This window comes from Schistocerca serialis, chromosome 8, assembly GCF_023864345.2.
Source record: "Schistocerca serialis cubense isolate TAMUIC-IGC-003099 chromosome 8, iqSchSeri2.2, whole genome shotgun sequence".
Taxonomy (NCBI): Eukaryota; Metazoa; Arthropoda; class Insecta; order Orthoptera; family Acrididae; genus Schistocerca; species Schistocerca serialis.
Genome location: NC_064645.1, coordinates 57,895,401 through 57,914,301, shown reverse-complemented (window position 1 = coordinate 57,914,301; position 18,901 = coordinate 57,895,401). Strand labels below are relative to the sequence as shown.

The following is an 18,901-nucleotide window of genomic DNA, read 5'->3' as shown; positions in this document are numbered from 1 at the left end:
GAAGGACATAGGTTTCAGTAGTTACTCTGAGATGAAAAGGCTTGCAGAGTAGCATGGAGAGCTGCATCAAACCAGTCCTTGGACTGAAGGCCACAGAAACAACAAAATCATGACTTCTGTTTGATTTTTACTCATTATGGAGTTCCCTTTTTCTGGCACTAAAAATTTTTATTCCTATTGTAATCCACTAAGTTTATTGCTTACTTCCTTTTGCCAAAATCTAGGAGGAAAAGATTCATTAAATATATCTAAAAAGAATTTGTCATAGTTTATGATGCTTGCTTGGGCTGTAGTGGTCTACAGGCCAGAGAACTGTACTTAATTTATTATGGAATTAACACATATTTCTTTTGCTGAAATTTCTTTTTATATACATTTCTGGAGGCTTTAATTTATTTACCTATGGGAGCTCAATAAACAGAGCTGGATGATCCAAAATAATTATGTTTAAGTGGAACTTGTTTTCATTTTCAAATAGGTAGTTTGTAATAATATTATCAATGCAGTTGACTGATTTGCCATTTTTTGTGGTGCATTCAGAAAAGTTTAAAGTGAAATGAGATTTGTGTATTAAGACAAAATGTTTTGAAACCACAGCTATCAACTAACACATTAAAGTTGAAATCTGCTGCAATCACATTTCTTTTTCTTACATTCTTTCTTAAGCCTTCCTAGCAGGCATAGGAACTTAGCTGAGACATTTTTGTTGTAGTACATCCAAGAACTATGTAAATTGCTATAATCACCTTATTCAGAGTGCTTAATTCTATGGAGAAATTCTCAAACATATTCTTTTCGTTTAAATAATTTAAGTCTTCTCTTACTTTATAACTAACTGAAGGCAACAAGAATGTAGAAGCCTCTTCGAGATTTGTTTCTCCTACAAAAACTGCTAGCTGCCTTAAAATTATTAATACTGTTTAAAACTTGTAAACAATCTTCTGTTAGATAGTGTTCATTTAGGCATATTATTTTGATATTTGCACATTCTGAAATTTTTGAGTATTTGAGGTTTGGTGGTTCTGCTGTTAAGCTGCTGATATTCCAGTGCATCAGTAGAGCGTTTTTGCTTTTGACTATGATTTCACTTGCATCACCTTTTTGGTATCCGTACTTTTTTTTTATTTTTCCATGTGTTCCTCTGCTTTGTCTCCCCCATCATTCTGTGTCAGTTTCCCTTGCTTTTTATGATTTCACACACATCTGTGAACATTTCACTAAAATTCATAGAGCCTAACCTATTGAGGTGTAGGCCATCCCTCCCCAGACATTTATTATTTAAAGACTTGGTTGGATCAGTAAACACTGCACCAAGACTGTCACATTGTTCTACGATACCACCATTTATCCTATTCATGAAGTATCACTTACCAATCTTCTGTGAATAATTGCACCAAATACCAGTCTCGAGATTGTGTACACAGTTTTTGCCAACATAATGAGGTTCCGTGTTTTAGTGACAATATCTTCCTCACTGCTGCTGTGGGTGGAGTTTCTGGCCACACAGGTTGAAACACATTCAAGATTGTCAGCATTTCTAGTTTTGTTCACATTCTCAGTTGTATTTATTAACACACTCAATATGTTTTTAAAATGTCAGTTTAGCTGATGAGATCAAATTCCAAATCAAACAGCAATCTTGAAATCTGGCACAACAGCATTTTTAACAAAGAATTGCCTATTAACAGGAAATCATTTTTGTCACCTCCTTTCTTTGTTGGACTGACAAGTTTATCCTTTTTATTATAGCTAACCATTTTCCATTCATATATATCCCTTGCTGTTCCACTGATTGACTTCTCTGTAATGTTATTCATTGTACCATTTGCATGCGAAATTTTGTAATTTCACTCACTAAAGTATCACTGAAACCTCAACTTAAAATGCACTCGGAGGAGTAGCTCAGTAAGCAAAATCCATAAGACTCATCATGATCATCATCATCATCATCACCATTTTTGGTCCATTCTGATCCATTACGTAATTAAGTAGTAAAACTGAATATAGGACAAGTCAAACTTGAGAAACAGTGGGAAGGGGGGGGGGGGGGGGGGGAACAAAGCATAGACAGATTCCAAGTAACAAATGGTGATGGTAGAAATTATCCAATTGCATTTCATTATTCAAGAATTCTTTTACTGAATAAAAGCACTGTTCTATCTGAAATGACAAGGTTATTTTCAAAGGAATTTGTTATATTGCTGCTGTCTTCAGTCACTAGGTAGGCCATTGAAAAATTAACTGTTATCTGTGTACCACTTTTCTGACATAATACTGTTGAGACATGTGGATATTACAGCTGTTTCTTGTATTGTACCTATAGATATGGTGGTTTTTTTTTTTTTTTTTTCCCATAGGCCCCCAGATCTGTTTACAAGGTACTCATATTCCACTATTATTTTATATCCACATCAAATAAGCAGATAAGATGGTTTGTAAGAAGCCTTAGCATTTTCACTATTTGACATGGTGCTCACCATTTTGAGCCTTTTTATTGAAATCATAGTACTTTAATTTTGATCAGTGAAGGCAGTTCTTACTTTAATATTTACACTATCCTTCATTTGCACACATTTAATCTGAAGTTAAAATGATAAAATTAATAGGAAATTTGACATTTAAAAACATCTGTTGCTTTATCTGTAATACGAAATAGCTGCCGTTTGACTCCTTATTTACTTGACTGGACTAATTTTTTTTTTTAGACTAATAGCTATGTATGTACTGTACATAGATGTCTGTTTACAATTAATACTGCTACTGGGTGTGCAACTGACAGAAAGCAATAAAACTTAAATCTAGAGAGCCAGACAGTTTATAAGAGAAGGGACAAATTAGGCGGGTTTTTAATTTTCTTTGAATTTGTAGTGACTCTAGATTCGTTGATTTGTCAGATGGGAACCTGTTCAAGATCTTTTCACCAGAATACAGAACCCAACTCTGAACAATAAATTATAAGGTAAAGTGTAGATAAAAATCATTATTGTCTACATTGTGGTAATGTAAATCATAGTTTATGCAAATTGATTTTTATGATTAACAAAAAATAATGTTTGGGAGTAAATAATTGGTGAGAGATTGTGTGGATTCAAAGATATTGAAAGGAGCCTCTTTCGAGTAAGATAAGCAATTACTTACTTTCCACAGTGTAATGCTTCATTTTGAGTGAATACTTCATTCGCTTTTCCTGTATTGCTGTTGGCTATAATTTCATTATATTACAGGAGTGAAAAGATAAAAAAATTAAAAATGTAGGTTGGCAAATCAACCCTGTGATAGATAGTTCTAAATACCAAACTAGCCAAACTGAGTTTCATGATTAATTTATCTCTATGTTTAATTTCAAACTTTTTATTTCATTTTGTGCATAATTATTGTTATTAGTTTCTGGTATTGGCAGGTCAGTTTTATTTGTTTATTTTGCATTAAATGAGATTATTTCAGATGAAGACTTGAATGGCTTGTTGTAAACAAATTATAAGCTTGTTGAGATATGGCCTGTGTTACGTCTGATTTGGTGTTTTTATGTCATTGATTAATATGCAAAATAAAATGGAATGAGTCTGTAAATAAAGGATATCTTCTTACCTCCATTTTTATATGATAGGAAGTAACCAAAACTTAATTACTACTCCCGAAAAAGTAAAGTTATGTAATTGATTTTTTGCATGCACTTGTCTGCACACTGTACATGCATGCACATTGATATCTGCAAACCCCAGTACCATTGGACACTGCTAGAGGAGTCAAATAAAATGCTGCAGCTCATTGATAAAGTAATCATGTGGCAGTGGATATTGAATGTATACATAAATGGATTTTGTACCTGACAGTGATTCAGATTCCCCACCTAGCATGGACATAGACATGTCTAGGTACTAAGGCTGTGAGTGGGGCTGTGGGCCACAGTCATAAGTGGAGCTGCCACTGGGATACATTTGGCCCAGGCTCATGGTGTTGCTCACTCCTTGCTGAGTTTGTAGCTGTTCATATTGCACCACAGCACAGCCAAGTTGACTTAGTGTGTTTCCTGTCAAGTGACTAATTTTGAACTGTCGTATTAATAAACGATTTATTGCAGCAAAATAGCCATTATAGTTATACATTAGATTACAATCATTTGAGAGTGAATTACAAGGATGTATTGAGTTCTGCATAATTCTTTGTAGATTACATTCAGTGTAGGTATTATAACAGATTATCATTTGAACCATTTATTGCATAGTCTCTAATTGATCTGGTCCTCTTGTTGCATATTTCTATATGGTATCTCTCACAAGACTGTCCGCATAGTGTACACTTGCAGAGGTTTGACGGTTCGTGGTATGTTGTATTTGCACAAATTTCATGGTGGAATCCGTGTACTGCGAGTCTTGTAAGTACGTGTCTCATCTCAAAATTTGCTGCTGTCCAAGTGCTGTCGGTCATGGCCCCGGATCCATAGAATTCCGTTGGTACTTCCTCTCTTTTCTTGAGTAGTGATCTTAGTAGGTTCTCCAATGCTGATGTGTTGGGAAGTAAGAACATTGTCCTTAGATCCTCGATGAGGAAAGATTCTCGGGTGAGAAGGTAGACTAATCTTGATCTTGTGGTTTTTGCTACCCCTAATGCTCTTTTGATATATGTTGCTTTTACTCTTTACAATGTTTCTAAGTTCTTTTAATTTAGGTGTATCCATATGATTTCTATCCCATAAGCCAGTATCGGTATTATTTTTGATTTGAAGTGTGCCATAGCTGTGTCTAGATTTAGTGTTCCGATGGAACTTATTTCATTTATCGCTCTGATGGCCTGTGTCACTTTCTCTGTTGTGTGTTTAGTGAAGCACTTTGCGGATTGCTGTGCTGACTTCGCTATGTCCCAGACTTGTTAGTGCTTCATTCACTTCATGAACTCAGTCTGTCATGGGCATATAGGAATGTGTGTTCATTTCCCTGTGGTTTTGTGCACCTGCTGGAGCATGTGACAATAATACTTTCTACCTACATCATAGAGGGTAGAAAAAAAGGGCAGGATTGTTTGACCTATGGGAAAGTGACACAGAAATGCTGAAGAAACTGAACTGGCATACTCTTGAAGACAAACATAAACTATCTTAAGAAAGCCTATTTACAAAGTTTCAAGAACTGGCTTTAAATGAAAACTCCAGGAATATACTACAACTGCAACTACACATTGCTCCTGTAGGACTGTGAGGATACAGATAGATTACTTGCAGCACACATGGAGGCATTTAAACAATATTTCTTCCCAGGCTCTATGGTACAAAGGGATATACCCACTGACATGGACTTCAGAGTGGCTTGCACAGTATGGACATAGATGTGGATATGGCAGTGAAGTTTTTAATGATGGAGTCCTTGCATAAAAATTTCTCAGTTCACTTGCCACATCAGATTCAGATAAAATTTCAAGCTTTCAGTGATATGCACCAACATCTTTGTCACGGGATGAAACTGACTGTTGTGAATTCTCAGTGTTCCCTCTTTTACACCCACATAATAACATCCAATTGGCTGGATTACGTCATGATGGTGCGTAAAAAGGTGGTGTGCTCTAGGTCCATAGATTTTGCTTGCACTCTCTATTTAGCATTGGCTGCAGCACCATTCATTACATCAGGTAGTGAACTGCAAGAAGTATTCTTCTGTGTTTTTTCCTCATCAAGTGCGCACTTCCATGCATTGCTAAGTGCATAGCCAGTGTCTCTATTGAAGTTGTTTTCACAAAGTCCCAATAGTTCAAAGCATGAACAAGTATTCAAACAAAATCTTGTGCTTATTTAACATGCTGTGCTCCACCACCATTGATTTATCCAAATGCTTGTGTTTCAGGTGGCATTGATGCTCACTGCAATGATCAGCAACCATCCGTATAGACTAGCCCACGTAACTGTTGCCACACTTGCATATTCCCGGTACTCTCAGGCCCATTTTACCTTTAATGGGTCGTAACATTTCTTTAATTTTTCTGGGGGTACCAGAAGACCGGTCTGATTCCTTGCCTGTTTAGGACTCTACCCATCTCGCTAATTGTTGCACCATAGAATGGAATCTGCGCTGTGTGTCGGTCCTCTTGGCTTGTTTCAATCGCATTGCTTCTCGGTTTTCTCAACAGCTTTGATCTATCATCATAGACAAAACACCTATTTCTTCTAAACGCCATCTTCAGATGCTTAATCTCAGAACTAAGGTGATCCATGTCCAAAATAGTTCTGGCTCTGTGTACTAAGGTGTTCAACATAGCACTTTTCTGACATAGATGGTGAAAGTTACACACGTTGAGATATGGATCTGTATGTGTTGGTTTTCCTTCACAGAATGGCTGAGTCATTAATCTGATTTCCATTTAACACACACATCTAGGAAAGATAACTTGCCATCCTTCTCCACCTCCACCGTAAATCTTATGTTGGGGTGTATACCACACAAATGATCAATGAACTGATACAGTGCTTCACTGCCGTGCAGCCAAATTAAAAATGTGTCATCAGAATATCTGAAGAGCACTATTCAACACTCTTTCTTCACAACCTTCCATGAAAAAGTTAGCTATGGCTGGAGACTATGGCTAACACATGGCTGCTTCATCAGTCATTTCATAATAATTTCCACTGTACAAAAAGTATGTGGTTGTCCATGTGTGCCAAAATAATTTAAAAAATTCTGGGGAGAAATGAGTGTCAATTTGTGTGTTGATGTAGATAATTAGTTTTCCATATTTTAAAGGAAGAAGCAGTGTGACAATCCTCACTGAGTTGGTGGAAGTGTGGGCAACAATGCACCATCTCATGACATAGTAGTTAGATGTTGCAGATGCATCTAGACTGACTGTGGAATGGTGGCCCATAGTCATGGTGCAAAAGTGAAGTTTGAAGGTCCTTTGACTAAACTAGCTTCTGTTCTCAAGGAGTTTGTTATTTATCTTATATTTTGACTTCCAAAATCCATTTTATTCAGCCAGCTACCACACACACACTTGTGTTGGCACCAATATGCTCCCATTGACTGGATGATACTGGTTTGCTTGAAACCGCTTTTACAAAAATTTCTGAACCAAACACAAAACGCTGAAATGTCCAGGATGTTATAAGAACAATATGAGAAGAATAAATTGCCACTCACTCAATAGAGGAGGTGTCAAGTCACAGACAGACATTGAAAAGACTACTAAACTTTCAGGAGTCAGATAAAAAAGTCCTTCTTCAGAAACAAAAAATGCACACACACTCACACAAGTACACAACTCAAACACAAATGGATGCCATCTATGGCAACTAGGCAATCGAGCCCAAGTAGCAATAGATGGTAGGGGTATGTGTGTGAGGGAGGGGGGTGGGGGGTGTTTGTTCTGCTTCTTCAAACTTTTTTGTCTGAAAATGCCTCATTTATGTGGTGAGTATCATTCCCTTCTCTTCATGTTGTTGAAGCAAATATGATGCCTTCCACCTAGCTATATGCTATTAGAAAGTTCTCCACACAGCAGGACTTCAGCTGTTTGCATCTAGCCACCAAAGCTCTTGCAGACTGATTAAGCTGTAAGTGTTAAGCATACTTGCTCGGTTTTTGAAACTTTATTCCTCTGTGAGATCTGCAGCATCCTCCTGAGACAGCAGAAATGAAAACTGTTCTGTCTGTGTTATTATATCATGACGGTTGTCTGACTTTCACTGTGATAAACAAGCAGACTGGTTATACAAGCCTCAAACTTTGTTATTTTGATGTGGGGAGATCACGTCCACAGTAGATCAGGAGGCTATGGAGCCGTATAGTGATTCTGCATGTGTATTGAAGACAGGAGTGTGCAAGCACATCAAAAAGACCCATGCAAAAACCTTTCCAGTAATTGTTTGGTGGAAAATACCTTCATCTGCCTTTGCAGTTACTGCAGTCCTCCTTTCACTCATAAAATATGACAATTTTAACATTGCATAGGGTCAGCGGAATATATCCCTCTTCCAACCAGAGGCAAAGAAGTGCATTCAGATGTTGAGGCGGAGCAGATTTTCTACTTTTTAAGTTTACCCTAAAAATATTCATTAATTATCCTATGAAGGCAACATTTAGAATGAAATAAAATATTTACAGTTGATGGTAACACAGTTTACAGCTGATGGTAACACAGTGCTCTTGCAAAAAATTGCATAGAGGTAAAGCAGGTCATAATTTTTCACAAGTAGGCTTTTCATGTCCTACTGGCTGTAATCACATTTATAGTAGTTCTACTCTCAGAGGAATGACCAAACAAATTCACAACATTTGTACAGAACAGATGTATAATCATAGATTCTCCTGATGGCAGTTCAAGTATTACAGTGTTGTTGTGCTTATGTCACAGGACATTTAACCTTTAATGTTGCATGTTACTAATAGTAAAACAGTAAGTTTTTGTAAAATGTGAAACATGTCCTTCATGGCATAAGAGAAGGATGATTTGAATTCTATCTTTGAATCTTCACCAAAAATGTACGGGAAGTCCTATATTCACTATAAAAATGTTTAGCAAGTAGCAATGTAAGGCATGCTATAAGACCTTACATTGAGTTACATTAGTCCTATGCCTCTTGTTTTAAGGGCCAGTCAAATTCAAATGAGACAAATGGAAAATAATAAGTAAACTGTTTATTATTTCAAAAGTTATCATGATGGCGTCCTCTTGGGTAAAATATTCCAGAGGTGAAATAGTCCCCCATTCTGATCTCCGGGTGGGGACTACTTGAGAGGACATCGTTATCAGGAGAAAGATAACTGGCATTCTACAGATCCCTTAATCGGGCAGGTAGGTTAGAAAATTTAAAAAAGTAAATGGATAGGTTAAAGTTAGATATAGTGGGAATTAGTGAAGTTCGGTGGCAGGAGGAACAAGACTTTTGGTCAGGCGAATACAGGGTTATAAATACAAAGACAAATAGGGGTAATGCAGGAGTAGGTTTAATAATGAATAAAAAAATAGGAATGCGGGTAAGCTACTACAAACAGCATAGTGAACGCATTATTGTGGCCAAGATGGACACGAAACCCACACCTACTACAGTAGTACAAGTTTATATGCCAACTAGCTCTGCAGATGTCGAAGAAATTGAAGAAATGTATGACGAAATAAAAGAAATTATTCAGATAGTGAAGGGAGAAGAAAATTTAATAGTCATGGGTGACTGGAGTTCGGTAGTAGGAAAAGGGAGAGAAGGAAACGTAGTAGGTGAATATGGATTGGGGGCCGCCTGGTAGAATTTTGCACAGAGCACAACTTAATCGTAGCTAACACTTGGTTCAAGATTCATAAAAGAAGGTTGTATACATGGAAGAAGCCTGGAGATACTGAGAGATTTCAGGTAGATTATATAATGGTAAGACAGGGATTTAGGAACCAAGTTTTAAATTGTAAGACATTTCCAGGGGCAGATGTGGACTCTGACCACAATCTATTGGTTATGAACTGTAGATTAAAACTGAAGAAACTGCAAAAACGTGGGAATTTAAGGCAATGGGATCTGGATAAACTGATTAAACCAGAGGTTGTACAGAGTTTCAGGGAGAGCATAAGGGAACAAATGGCAGGAATGGGGGAAATAAATACAGTAGAAGAAGAATGGGTAGCTTTGAGGGATGAAGTAGTGAAGGCAGTAGAGGATCATGTAGGTAAAAAGACGAGGGCTTGTAGAAATCCTTGGGTAACAGAAGAAATATTGAATTGATGAAAGGAGAAAATACAAAAATGCAATAAATGAAGCAGGCAAAAAGGTATACAAACATCTCAAAAATGAGATCGACAGGAAGTGCAAAATGGCTAAGCAGGGATGGCTAGAGGATAAATGTAAGGATGTAGAGGCTTATCTCACTAGGGGTAAGATAGATGTAAGATAGATACTGCCTACAGAAAAATTAAAGAGACCTTTGGAGAAAAGAGAACCACTTGTATGAATATTAAGAGCTCACATGGAAACCCAGTTCCAAGCAAAGAAGGGAAGGCAGAAAGGTGGAAGGAGTATATAGAGGATCTATACAAGGGCGATGTACTTGAGGACAATATTATGGAAATGGAAGAGTATGTAGATGAAGATGAAATGGGAGATATGATACTGCGTGAGGAGTTTGACAGAGCACTGAAAGACCTGAGTCGAAACAAGGCCCCAGGAGTAGACAACATTCCACTGGAACTACTGACAGCCTTGGGAGAGCCAGACCTGACAAAACTCAACCATCTGGTGAGCACGATGTATGAGACAGGCAAAATACCCTCAGACTTCAAGAAGAATATAATAATTCCAATCCCAAAGAAAGAAGGTGATGACAGATGTGAAAATTACTGAACTGTCAGTTTAATAAGTCACGGCTGCAAAATACTAACACGAATTCTTTGCAGATGAATGGAAAAACTAGTAGAAGCCGAATCAGGGGAAGATCAGTTTGGATTCCGTAGAAATATTGGAACACGTGAGGCAATACTGACCCTATGACCTATCTTAGAAGCTAGATTAAGGAAAGGCAAACCTATGTTTCTAGCATTTGTAGACTTAGAGAAAGCTTTTGACAATATTGACTGGAATACTCTCTTTCAAATTCTGAAGGTGGCAGGGGTAAAATATAGGGAGCGAAAGGCTATTTACAATTTGTACAGAAACCAAATGGCAGTTATAAGAGTCGAGGGACATGAAAGGGAAGCAGTGGTTGGGAAGGGAGTGAGACAGGGTTGTAGCCTCTCCCCGATGTTATTCAATCTGTATATTGAGCAAGCAGTGAAGGAAACAAAAGAAAAATTCAGAGTAGGTATTAAAATCCATGGAGAAGAAATAAAAACTTTGAGGTTCGCCGATGACATTTTAAATCTGTCAGAAACAGCAAAGGATTTGGAAGAGCAGTTGAATGGAATGGATAGTGTCTTGAAAGGAGGATATAAGATGAACATCAACAAAAGCAAAATGAGGATAATGGAATGTAGTCGAATTAAGTCGGGTGATGCTGAGGGTATTAGATTAGAAAGTGAGACACTTAAAGTAGTAAAGGAGTTTTGCTATTTGAGGAGCAAGTAGAGAGGATATAAAATGTAGACTGGCAATGGGAAGGAAATGGTTTCTGAAGAAGAGAAATTTGTTAACATCCAGTATTGATTTAAGTGTCAGGAAGTCGTTTCTGAAAGTATTTGTATGGAGTGTAGCCATGTATGGAAGTGAAAGATGGACGATAAATAGTTTAGACAAGAAGAGAATAGAAGCTTTCAAAATGTGGTGCTACAGACAAATGCTGAAGATTAGATGGGTAGATCATATAACTAATGAGGAGGTATTGAATAGGATTGGGGAGAAGAGAAGTTTGTGGCGTAACTTGACTAGAAGAAGGGATCGGTTGGTAGGACATGTTCTGAGACATCAAGGGATCACCAATTTAGTATTGGAGGGCAGCGTGGAGGGTAAAAATTGCAGAGGGAGACAAAGGGGTTAACACACCAAGCAGATTCAGAAGGATGTAGGTTGCAGTAGGTACTGGGAGATGAAGAAGCTTGCACAGGATTGAGTAGCATTGAGAGCTGCATTAAACCAGTCTCAGGACTGAAGACCACAACAAAATCATCACAATTGTTAAGACATTTACTTCACTGTGAGACAAGCTGGTCAATGGCTTCATGAAAAATGTTTGCACTTCTCTACAGAACCATGACTATACCCAGAACCGTGGCTGTACCAAGGTTGGCACCTTTTCATGTGAAGCATTGTAGCATAGTCAAAACAACCTTGGCATCATATGAGCGGGCGGTATCATGCAACAGAATGATGCCATCCATTAACTTTCCTGAGCATTTGGACTACATGGGGTGCTTCAATTTTTGGAAATTGTCCATGTACATGTACATTGTTCATGTACAAATATTGTGACACTGTGAACCAGAAAGTCAATGAGCAGCAGGCCCTTGCAGTCAGAGGAGGAGCTTATGTGACCTATTGTTTCAACTATACTTTAGAAGTTTTTCTGGGAAGCTCTTACACATCCTCCATACAGTCCTGATCTCTCCTCATGTGATTGCCATATTTTTGGAGCCCTGAAGAAATACATTCATGGTTATTGATTTGCATTGGATGAAGAGATGTGCACCTGAGTAAAATCATGGTTCCATAGGCAACTACAGGCATTTTATCCAGGAAGGTATTGACTGGTTGCCTCACAGTGGGGTAAATGTATTGACAGTTATGGTGATTACTTTTAAAATAATAAACAGTTCTCTTACATTTTTTCTACTTGTCTCGTTTACATTTGGTTGCCCCTTATACATAAGCAGATCACAATTTCTGAAATAAGGAGAGGTTGGAAGTGACATCAGAGCTTAATGATGAAACCATATAGAGACACAGATCATGTAATTGGATTGGGGAAGGAAATTGGCCGAGTCATTTTGATGCAGATTATCCGCGCATTAGCCACAAGGAATTTAGGAATGGCTAGTTGGGAATTTGAACCACCATCCTGATGAATCTGAATCCAGTGTTGTACCACTGCACCACTTCACTCAGTCTAGAATAGCCGTAGTTACTCTGATGCTGCAATTCACTGGACCTTTTATAGCAGAGTAACTTTATATGTTGCATAAGTAACAATGTGTATGGCAGATGAGGAATGTTCAATTACAGGTCACCACAAGTGGAACATAGAAAGCAGGAGTGATATAAACTTTAGCGCTGATGGAGGGGAATAATATTTAAAAAATCTGGATCAAGAGGGATGTAAGAAAGCTCGGGCACATACGCCTAACAGCTTATAATAATAAATATTTTGTGTACACAGAGGGTAAAGTATCCTATTATTCTTATATTTACAACCAGATAGCAGCAACTTAAATTCTGAAACTGGCAACCTGTCATCATCATTTGAATGTATGTACCAAAATGATGTATTCCTGCACATATTGTTTAATAGTATGACAGATGATATTTTTTATTTTTCCGTTTGTCTTCTTAGTTTTCTTATTTGCAACCTGCTTCTTAAGGAGTAGGGAGAATGATGTGTGTGTGTGTGTGTGTGTGTGTGTGCACACACACAAGATTAATTTTATCTGTACATTTTTGTAAGGGGTGCATAATTTTTGTGCATTAAAAAGTTGTGTATTTTCTACCCCATTGAGTTATTTTCTGTGTTTTGCCATGATTGTATTTGTAATGTGAGTAGTATTTATTGTATTGATGTTTCATTGTGTGAATTGAAGTACCACAAGTCATTTGTTCTGAAGTAAAGGAAGTGCTGATATTCGTACTATTTGTAGGGATGTAGCTTTATCCTGTTTTTCTATATATTGCAGGTGAGCAAGAGGCGCATTTATGTGGATTTGCCGGAACCTTTACGTGGCCAAGTTCTGAACACCACAACTCCAGGATCAAGCAGCAGCAGCGTTGGAATAATAATCTCTCTTATTGTCCTTCCCTTCACCCTTGCTCTGTGCAGACTTCAGTAAATCATTTATAGGCACTGCTGAACTGTTTAAGGATTTCCAGTAAGAGGTCCTTTGAGTCAATGTTATTTTAAAAATTTTCTGCTCGAATGTTGCTTCTTGCTGAATTCTTGGTAATATGTGAACCAATTGTTATGGATAGTATTAAATATATCCCATGATTGAGATCAAACCTTTTTTGTGTGAAGCCAAAAGTGTAATATTTACAGTCATTAATGCAATTCCTCTATGATTAGAGCTTATAGTAAGTATGTTAGAAGTATTTATAGTATAAACATTCCCCTCATATCAATTTAAATGGTTTTTGTAGTTTTGTTATGAAAAAGAATGAGGCAAAGATTTTTGTATCTGTGATCTGAGAATCTTTTGTGTTAATCAGTGTCCAGTGCAGATGAGTTTGTCTATTATGTAAATTGTTTTACCAAGAGCCTGTTCACCTAAAGTGAAAAAGAAGAGAGAATGAGTCAGCATCAATCATCAGCACTAATTACGTTAGAGCATCAAGTGTATAATAAATAACTTCAATATGTTTGGCTAATTTACTACTACCATTATCTATACCTGTTTCATTGGATGAAACTTGCTATCCCTGTTTGCCATATTTGAGATTGCTGTTGCTTGGTTCCCTTATTTCCTGTTCAAAAGTAAGGGCTTTACATCAGCAATATAGATAAAAAAATGTTTTGTTTTCTTTGTGTCTGCAAGTTTGAAATGTTGAGAGCAAATAATGTAGATAAGCTATACCTAGATATGCTTTCAGCTGTATTCATAAATATGTTGTGAGAGGAAATTTAAGCTTTGTACTGACTGCACAAAGTGCAAAATACTCCTATTGCAGAGTTTACCAAACTTGACACAGACCTCATACACTGTAAGATTTGGACTGCACAACAGTAGAATGTGGCAAAATTATATTTGCAAAGTAGAAATATGTTAATTTCTCATAATATTCATCATATCCCATGCTTCTGAAAGAGTTACTAACCGCAGTACATAGAAATCAGTGTAAAAGAAAATGGTTATATGTTGTAACAGATAATTTTTGTGGCCAGTAATTGTTCTCTGTATATAAATAAATATTTTCAGTTCTCTCTACATTTTACTTGTGTATTTAATTCTTTTTATTTTGGCCCTGAAATCTTAAATCATTTAATATTTCTCTCTTTAAAAAATCTTCATTAAAGTGTAATATGAGATGATTTTTTTAAAAGCAGCATAGCTTTATAGAGACCAGAAGAAATGAAAGCTTGGGTCTTCATAAAAGTATGAAACAATTTAATGAACAATATGAAGCTGCTATACAGTCTGGAAAGAATGCTTTGGATTGGACAGTTTTTACTGTAAAAATATTTAATAAATTTTAAGTGCATCCAGATGTATAAAATATCAGTAATGTAACAATATAGTGAATGTTTTCATTTTATTCATCAGAGGTACTTCTTAACAACAGCAAAAATTCATCAGTTTACTAATTTAGCCATGTAACAGACATATGATGTCCAACCGTAGCCACCATTTCACAGAAAATAGGGAAAAAGAGACCATGAAGTGTCAGTTCAGTGTTATATGTATCACATCTAATGTTTGTACTCATTGTATCTACATTGCATTGGCAGGAGAGGCTTGTTCTGCTAATAAGTCTAAGCTGCTTTCTAAATCAAGTATGACAGAATTTGTGTGAATTCAGATATCGAGAATGGCTCTCTAGATAAATTATATGCAATGGGGTTATAGGAAAATGTGTGATTTGAGACATTGTTAGTGTAACCTGTTCTCATAACACTAAAAAGAAATAACATTGGTACCTTAATCTGCAGGTGTATTTTGATGTGCTCTTCATTAAAAAAGGAATTAACATCCCTAATCACAATATTTCTCATTAAAATGATGTGAAGTATTTATGTTCATTTCCCAATATTGGTAAGATAGGCCTATGCAAATGTTTTTAACAAGAAAGATTTTTAATAATAACAGTATGCAATAGCTAAACTTCACAATCAAAGGATTCAGTGATACAATTATGATGCTAAAATTAATGAACTGAGTACTTACTGATACTTTCTTCAATATGCCAAACAGCATCTAACAACATTTAATGTCACATAAATTAGTTTGAGATGAGAAAAAACTCACTTAAGTTATTGTGAGCTTCATACACATCAACATAGCTCTACAAATCACAATTCTAATTTCTTTTTGTTATTCCAGAAACATAACTTAGTTTATTATTGTTATACAAACATGGTATTCAGTATAAAGAATTCCTTTTCACAATATTGCTCTGTTGCTTGTATCGGTGTGTAAATACCAGCTTGGTATGCTGACAGGTTGATACATAAGCAGAGGTCCAGAGAAGTATTTTTCTACAAATAGGACAATATGTGTGATAACAAGTGTCCCAAATGAGCATTTAAATCATACAGTTTTTGGCAATGCTGTACAGTAGCTGCTCCATAGTTAAATGTAGGCTCTAAGTACTTGGTTCAAAATTTTTCCTTTTACCATATAACAATACTGATTTAAAGCGTCGAGTTTTTGTCTGTATCAAATCCACTCTTTCTTGTCCTTGAAAACAACTGTAATGTTTTAGTTCAAATTTTTCTTGTTTCTGTATGTGAAGAATCAGGTGATGGCTTTAACTTAGCTGGCAAAGATTAGAAACAAAAGAGAGCAGTTGTAAGGAAATCAGAAGTATTAGCCCACAATCTTCTGCCATTTGAGAAGAGATTTACTGGATTTTGATTTTTATCAACATTGTCAGCTGATCAAGAACAGGAAAGTAAATTTAAACTCAACTTTTCCTATTACAACTTTTGCAACAAATTGGTTTTTTTGTGTGCTTATGTACTTAATCCTTTGCTACATATAGTCATTGTTAATAAGTGATCTGTTATTTATTTGTGTGTGTAACATGTGGCAATTTTAATCTAATTTTATTTGGGCATCATGTGGCTTTGTTAGCTATTTACTACCACAAGCAAATATTACAATTTAAATACATGCTGTGGCATCACAGAATATAAATCAGATTATTAATAAAAACAATATAAAGGCGGGTGACCAATCGGACAAAATTATTTTCTACATTCAACAGGTGGAAATACACCAACTATGTTTGGAATGACACCTTGAGCATTGAAGCTACTCAGATTGTTCATTCTTTCTAACAACTTCCATGTTAAATCAGACATGATAGTGTTGTTCTTGTATTATAAAAGGTAAACTGAACAACAATTGTCTTTCGGCAGAAAATGTACTGTACATACTATGTTTTGTGCTAAATATCAGCATGATTAAAATATGACAAAAATATATTAATTGCATGCAACTTTTTTTAGAGCCAAAGAGAAATTGTTCTACATTTTTTAATGTACTAAATATGTTTGTTTATCAACAGCCAGAGTTTTACTGTGTTTTCCCTTTTAGGGTTGAAGAAACAGCCACTTGTTGTTTTGTTCTGGGTGGCTGTATTATCTGCAGATTTATACTGTACTTTCTTGTTTGGTGAAAAATGTGTGTGCTTATAAATTCTCTCTTAACTCGTGATGCAATGTCCCTACAGCATTGTGGCTATCTTATAGAATATGTGTGTTTCTGACTTCTATTGTTGTTGCTGATGTTTATTGTAATATTAAAGAAAATGTGATACTGAGTCTGTGTAAAAGCTATTTGTCAGAATCTATAGTCATAGACAAAAATATAGTAAAGTATTATGCAACAGATTCTGTTAACTTTGTATGTTGTAGATTTGTCAGTGTGGTGTCTTTTTGCAATAAAACATCCTAATTTGTATAAAAACTTCAAACTGTTTCATAAAAGCTATGGTAACCTACAAGAAGTATATTCTGGATTTACTGTTACTTCTGCATACCTGTTTGTCAAATTATTGGGCTTACATTAGTATATGAGTGCATTCAGAATGTTTGCTGACATTAATTGATTTTTTCTTAAAACTGATGACTCCTGATTCAGTAATTGAAAGTTTCACGGTAAACAAGTGAAAGTAAGTTACATTTCAGCTCATGTAATACCTGTTTTTCTTTCATCTGCCATGTACTTCACACTAACTTCTCGGCTTGTGTTGCGGACATCCAGGTACTTTACAAGTGATAGTGGTTCAGGGCTGAACTCAACAGGAGAATTACATTCAAGTTCTCCCATCAGTGGTTCGTAGTTTATATTTAGTTATGAAAGAAAGAACCAAAAAACTATTAACACCTGACTAGAATTTTTTCATTGCTTCATGAACAATAAGATTTGGTGTTTAATGCTGTAATAACACTGTCCTTCGAAACCCAGAGTCTGTTGAGGTAAATTTGTGGCATTCAGCCACATATCATATTGAGCAACAGAGAAAACATGAAGTGTGGCGGAAATAGATCACGGTTGTAATGCTGAAGCCAACAAATAAGTCCAAGAACAATCCTAGAAGAAATTAAATACATAATTAACTGAATGCATCGTAAGAACAGAAGGAACTGTGAGCAGAATATGCTGTATAAGGAAAAACTTTGAAAACACTGAAAACATTTTTGATATCAGTACTGAAAAATAAAGATGACACCTGGAGAATTTGCTCATTCTGGTTATGTTGGAGCAAAATACTTGTATTCGGTATGTAAGAATACTTATTCAAAGGTTTCAAATTAATTGGCATTCTATCAGGACTTGTAATACTTCTGCAATAAAAAACTCATTCAAAACACATGGTGTAGGCTACCATGCTTTTGTTATACGGTTTGTTTTTCTTCATGTCACTAGCAGTGTATGAAATGCTTCATAAGATTGTAAATGATAGAACTAGTTCTATTAGCATTATTTTAAGAATTATGTAGCCAGGACAGACATTTTATCTTCTGTTATTGTGAAAAATCAGCTTCAAAGACTAAAGTAAATCATGGTAATATGGGATCAGAAGTTAACTTAATCTTTTGAATGTTGTGAAATCATGGTAACTAGTTGTTTATGTCAGATGCACTATTTTTAATATGTGTTAAAATTATCTAATAAATAATAATAATGGAAATGTCTGCATTTTTCTTAGACTGCACTATACTATAGCTTTTATCATTATAGTAATATCATAAATTAAGAGACTGGTGTAAATCACAGTTCTCACTTCAAGTACTCGATGCAACTACCTGAAAAGATATGTACTTGACCCAATTTGGTCAGTGGTGTGATGTATAAAGTGCTATTTGATGGAATTATAATAAATATTTGATACAAAATCTGCTTTTACTTATGAAATACCTGTAACCATTATCAACTCACTTTGTTTTAAGTATACTAATAAAAGAACTGATGGATAAAGATATAAGATGACCATATTGTTAACAAAATTTCTTGTAAGCAAGTATGTGTGTTAAGACAAAGCCAAGATAACTTTACTGCTTTGCAAATAAAGAACCACTACCTCACATACTAACAAAAAGTTAGAGAGCCTGTACATATAATTATAACAGTT

The 18,901-nt window shown here is 35.8% G+C and overlaps 1 protein-coding gene across 1 annotated transcript in view; it reads left to right on the top strand.

Moving 5' to 3' along the window:
• The window catches only part of LOC126416073 (protein FAM151B), a 362,218-nt gene extending 343,553 nt beyond the window's left edge, over positions 1 to 18,665 (top strand). The window contains exon 5 of the mRNA XM_050083554.1: positions 13,285 to 18,665. Within this exon, the coding sequence (XP_049939511.1) occupies positions 13,285 to 13,437 (153 nt within the window). The 3' untranslated portion in view covers positions 13,438 to 18,665. The remainder of the gene's footprint in view (positions 1 to 13,284) is intronic.
• Positions 18,666 to 18,901: the final 236 nt, after the last annotated feature.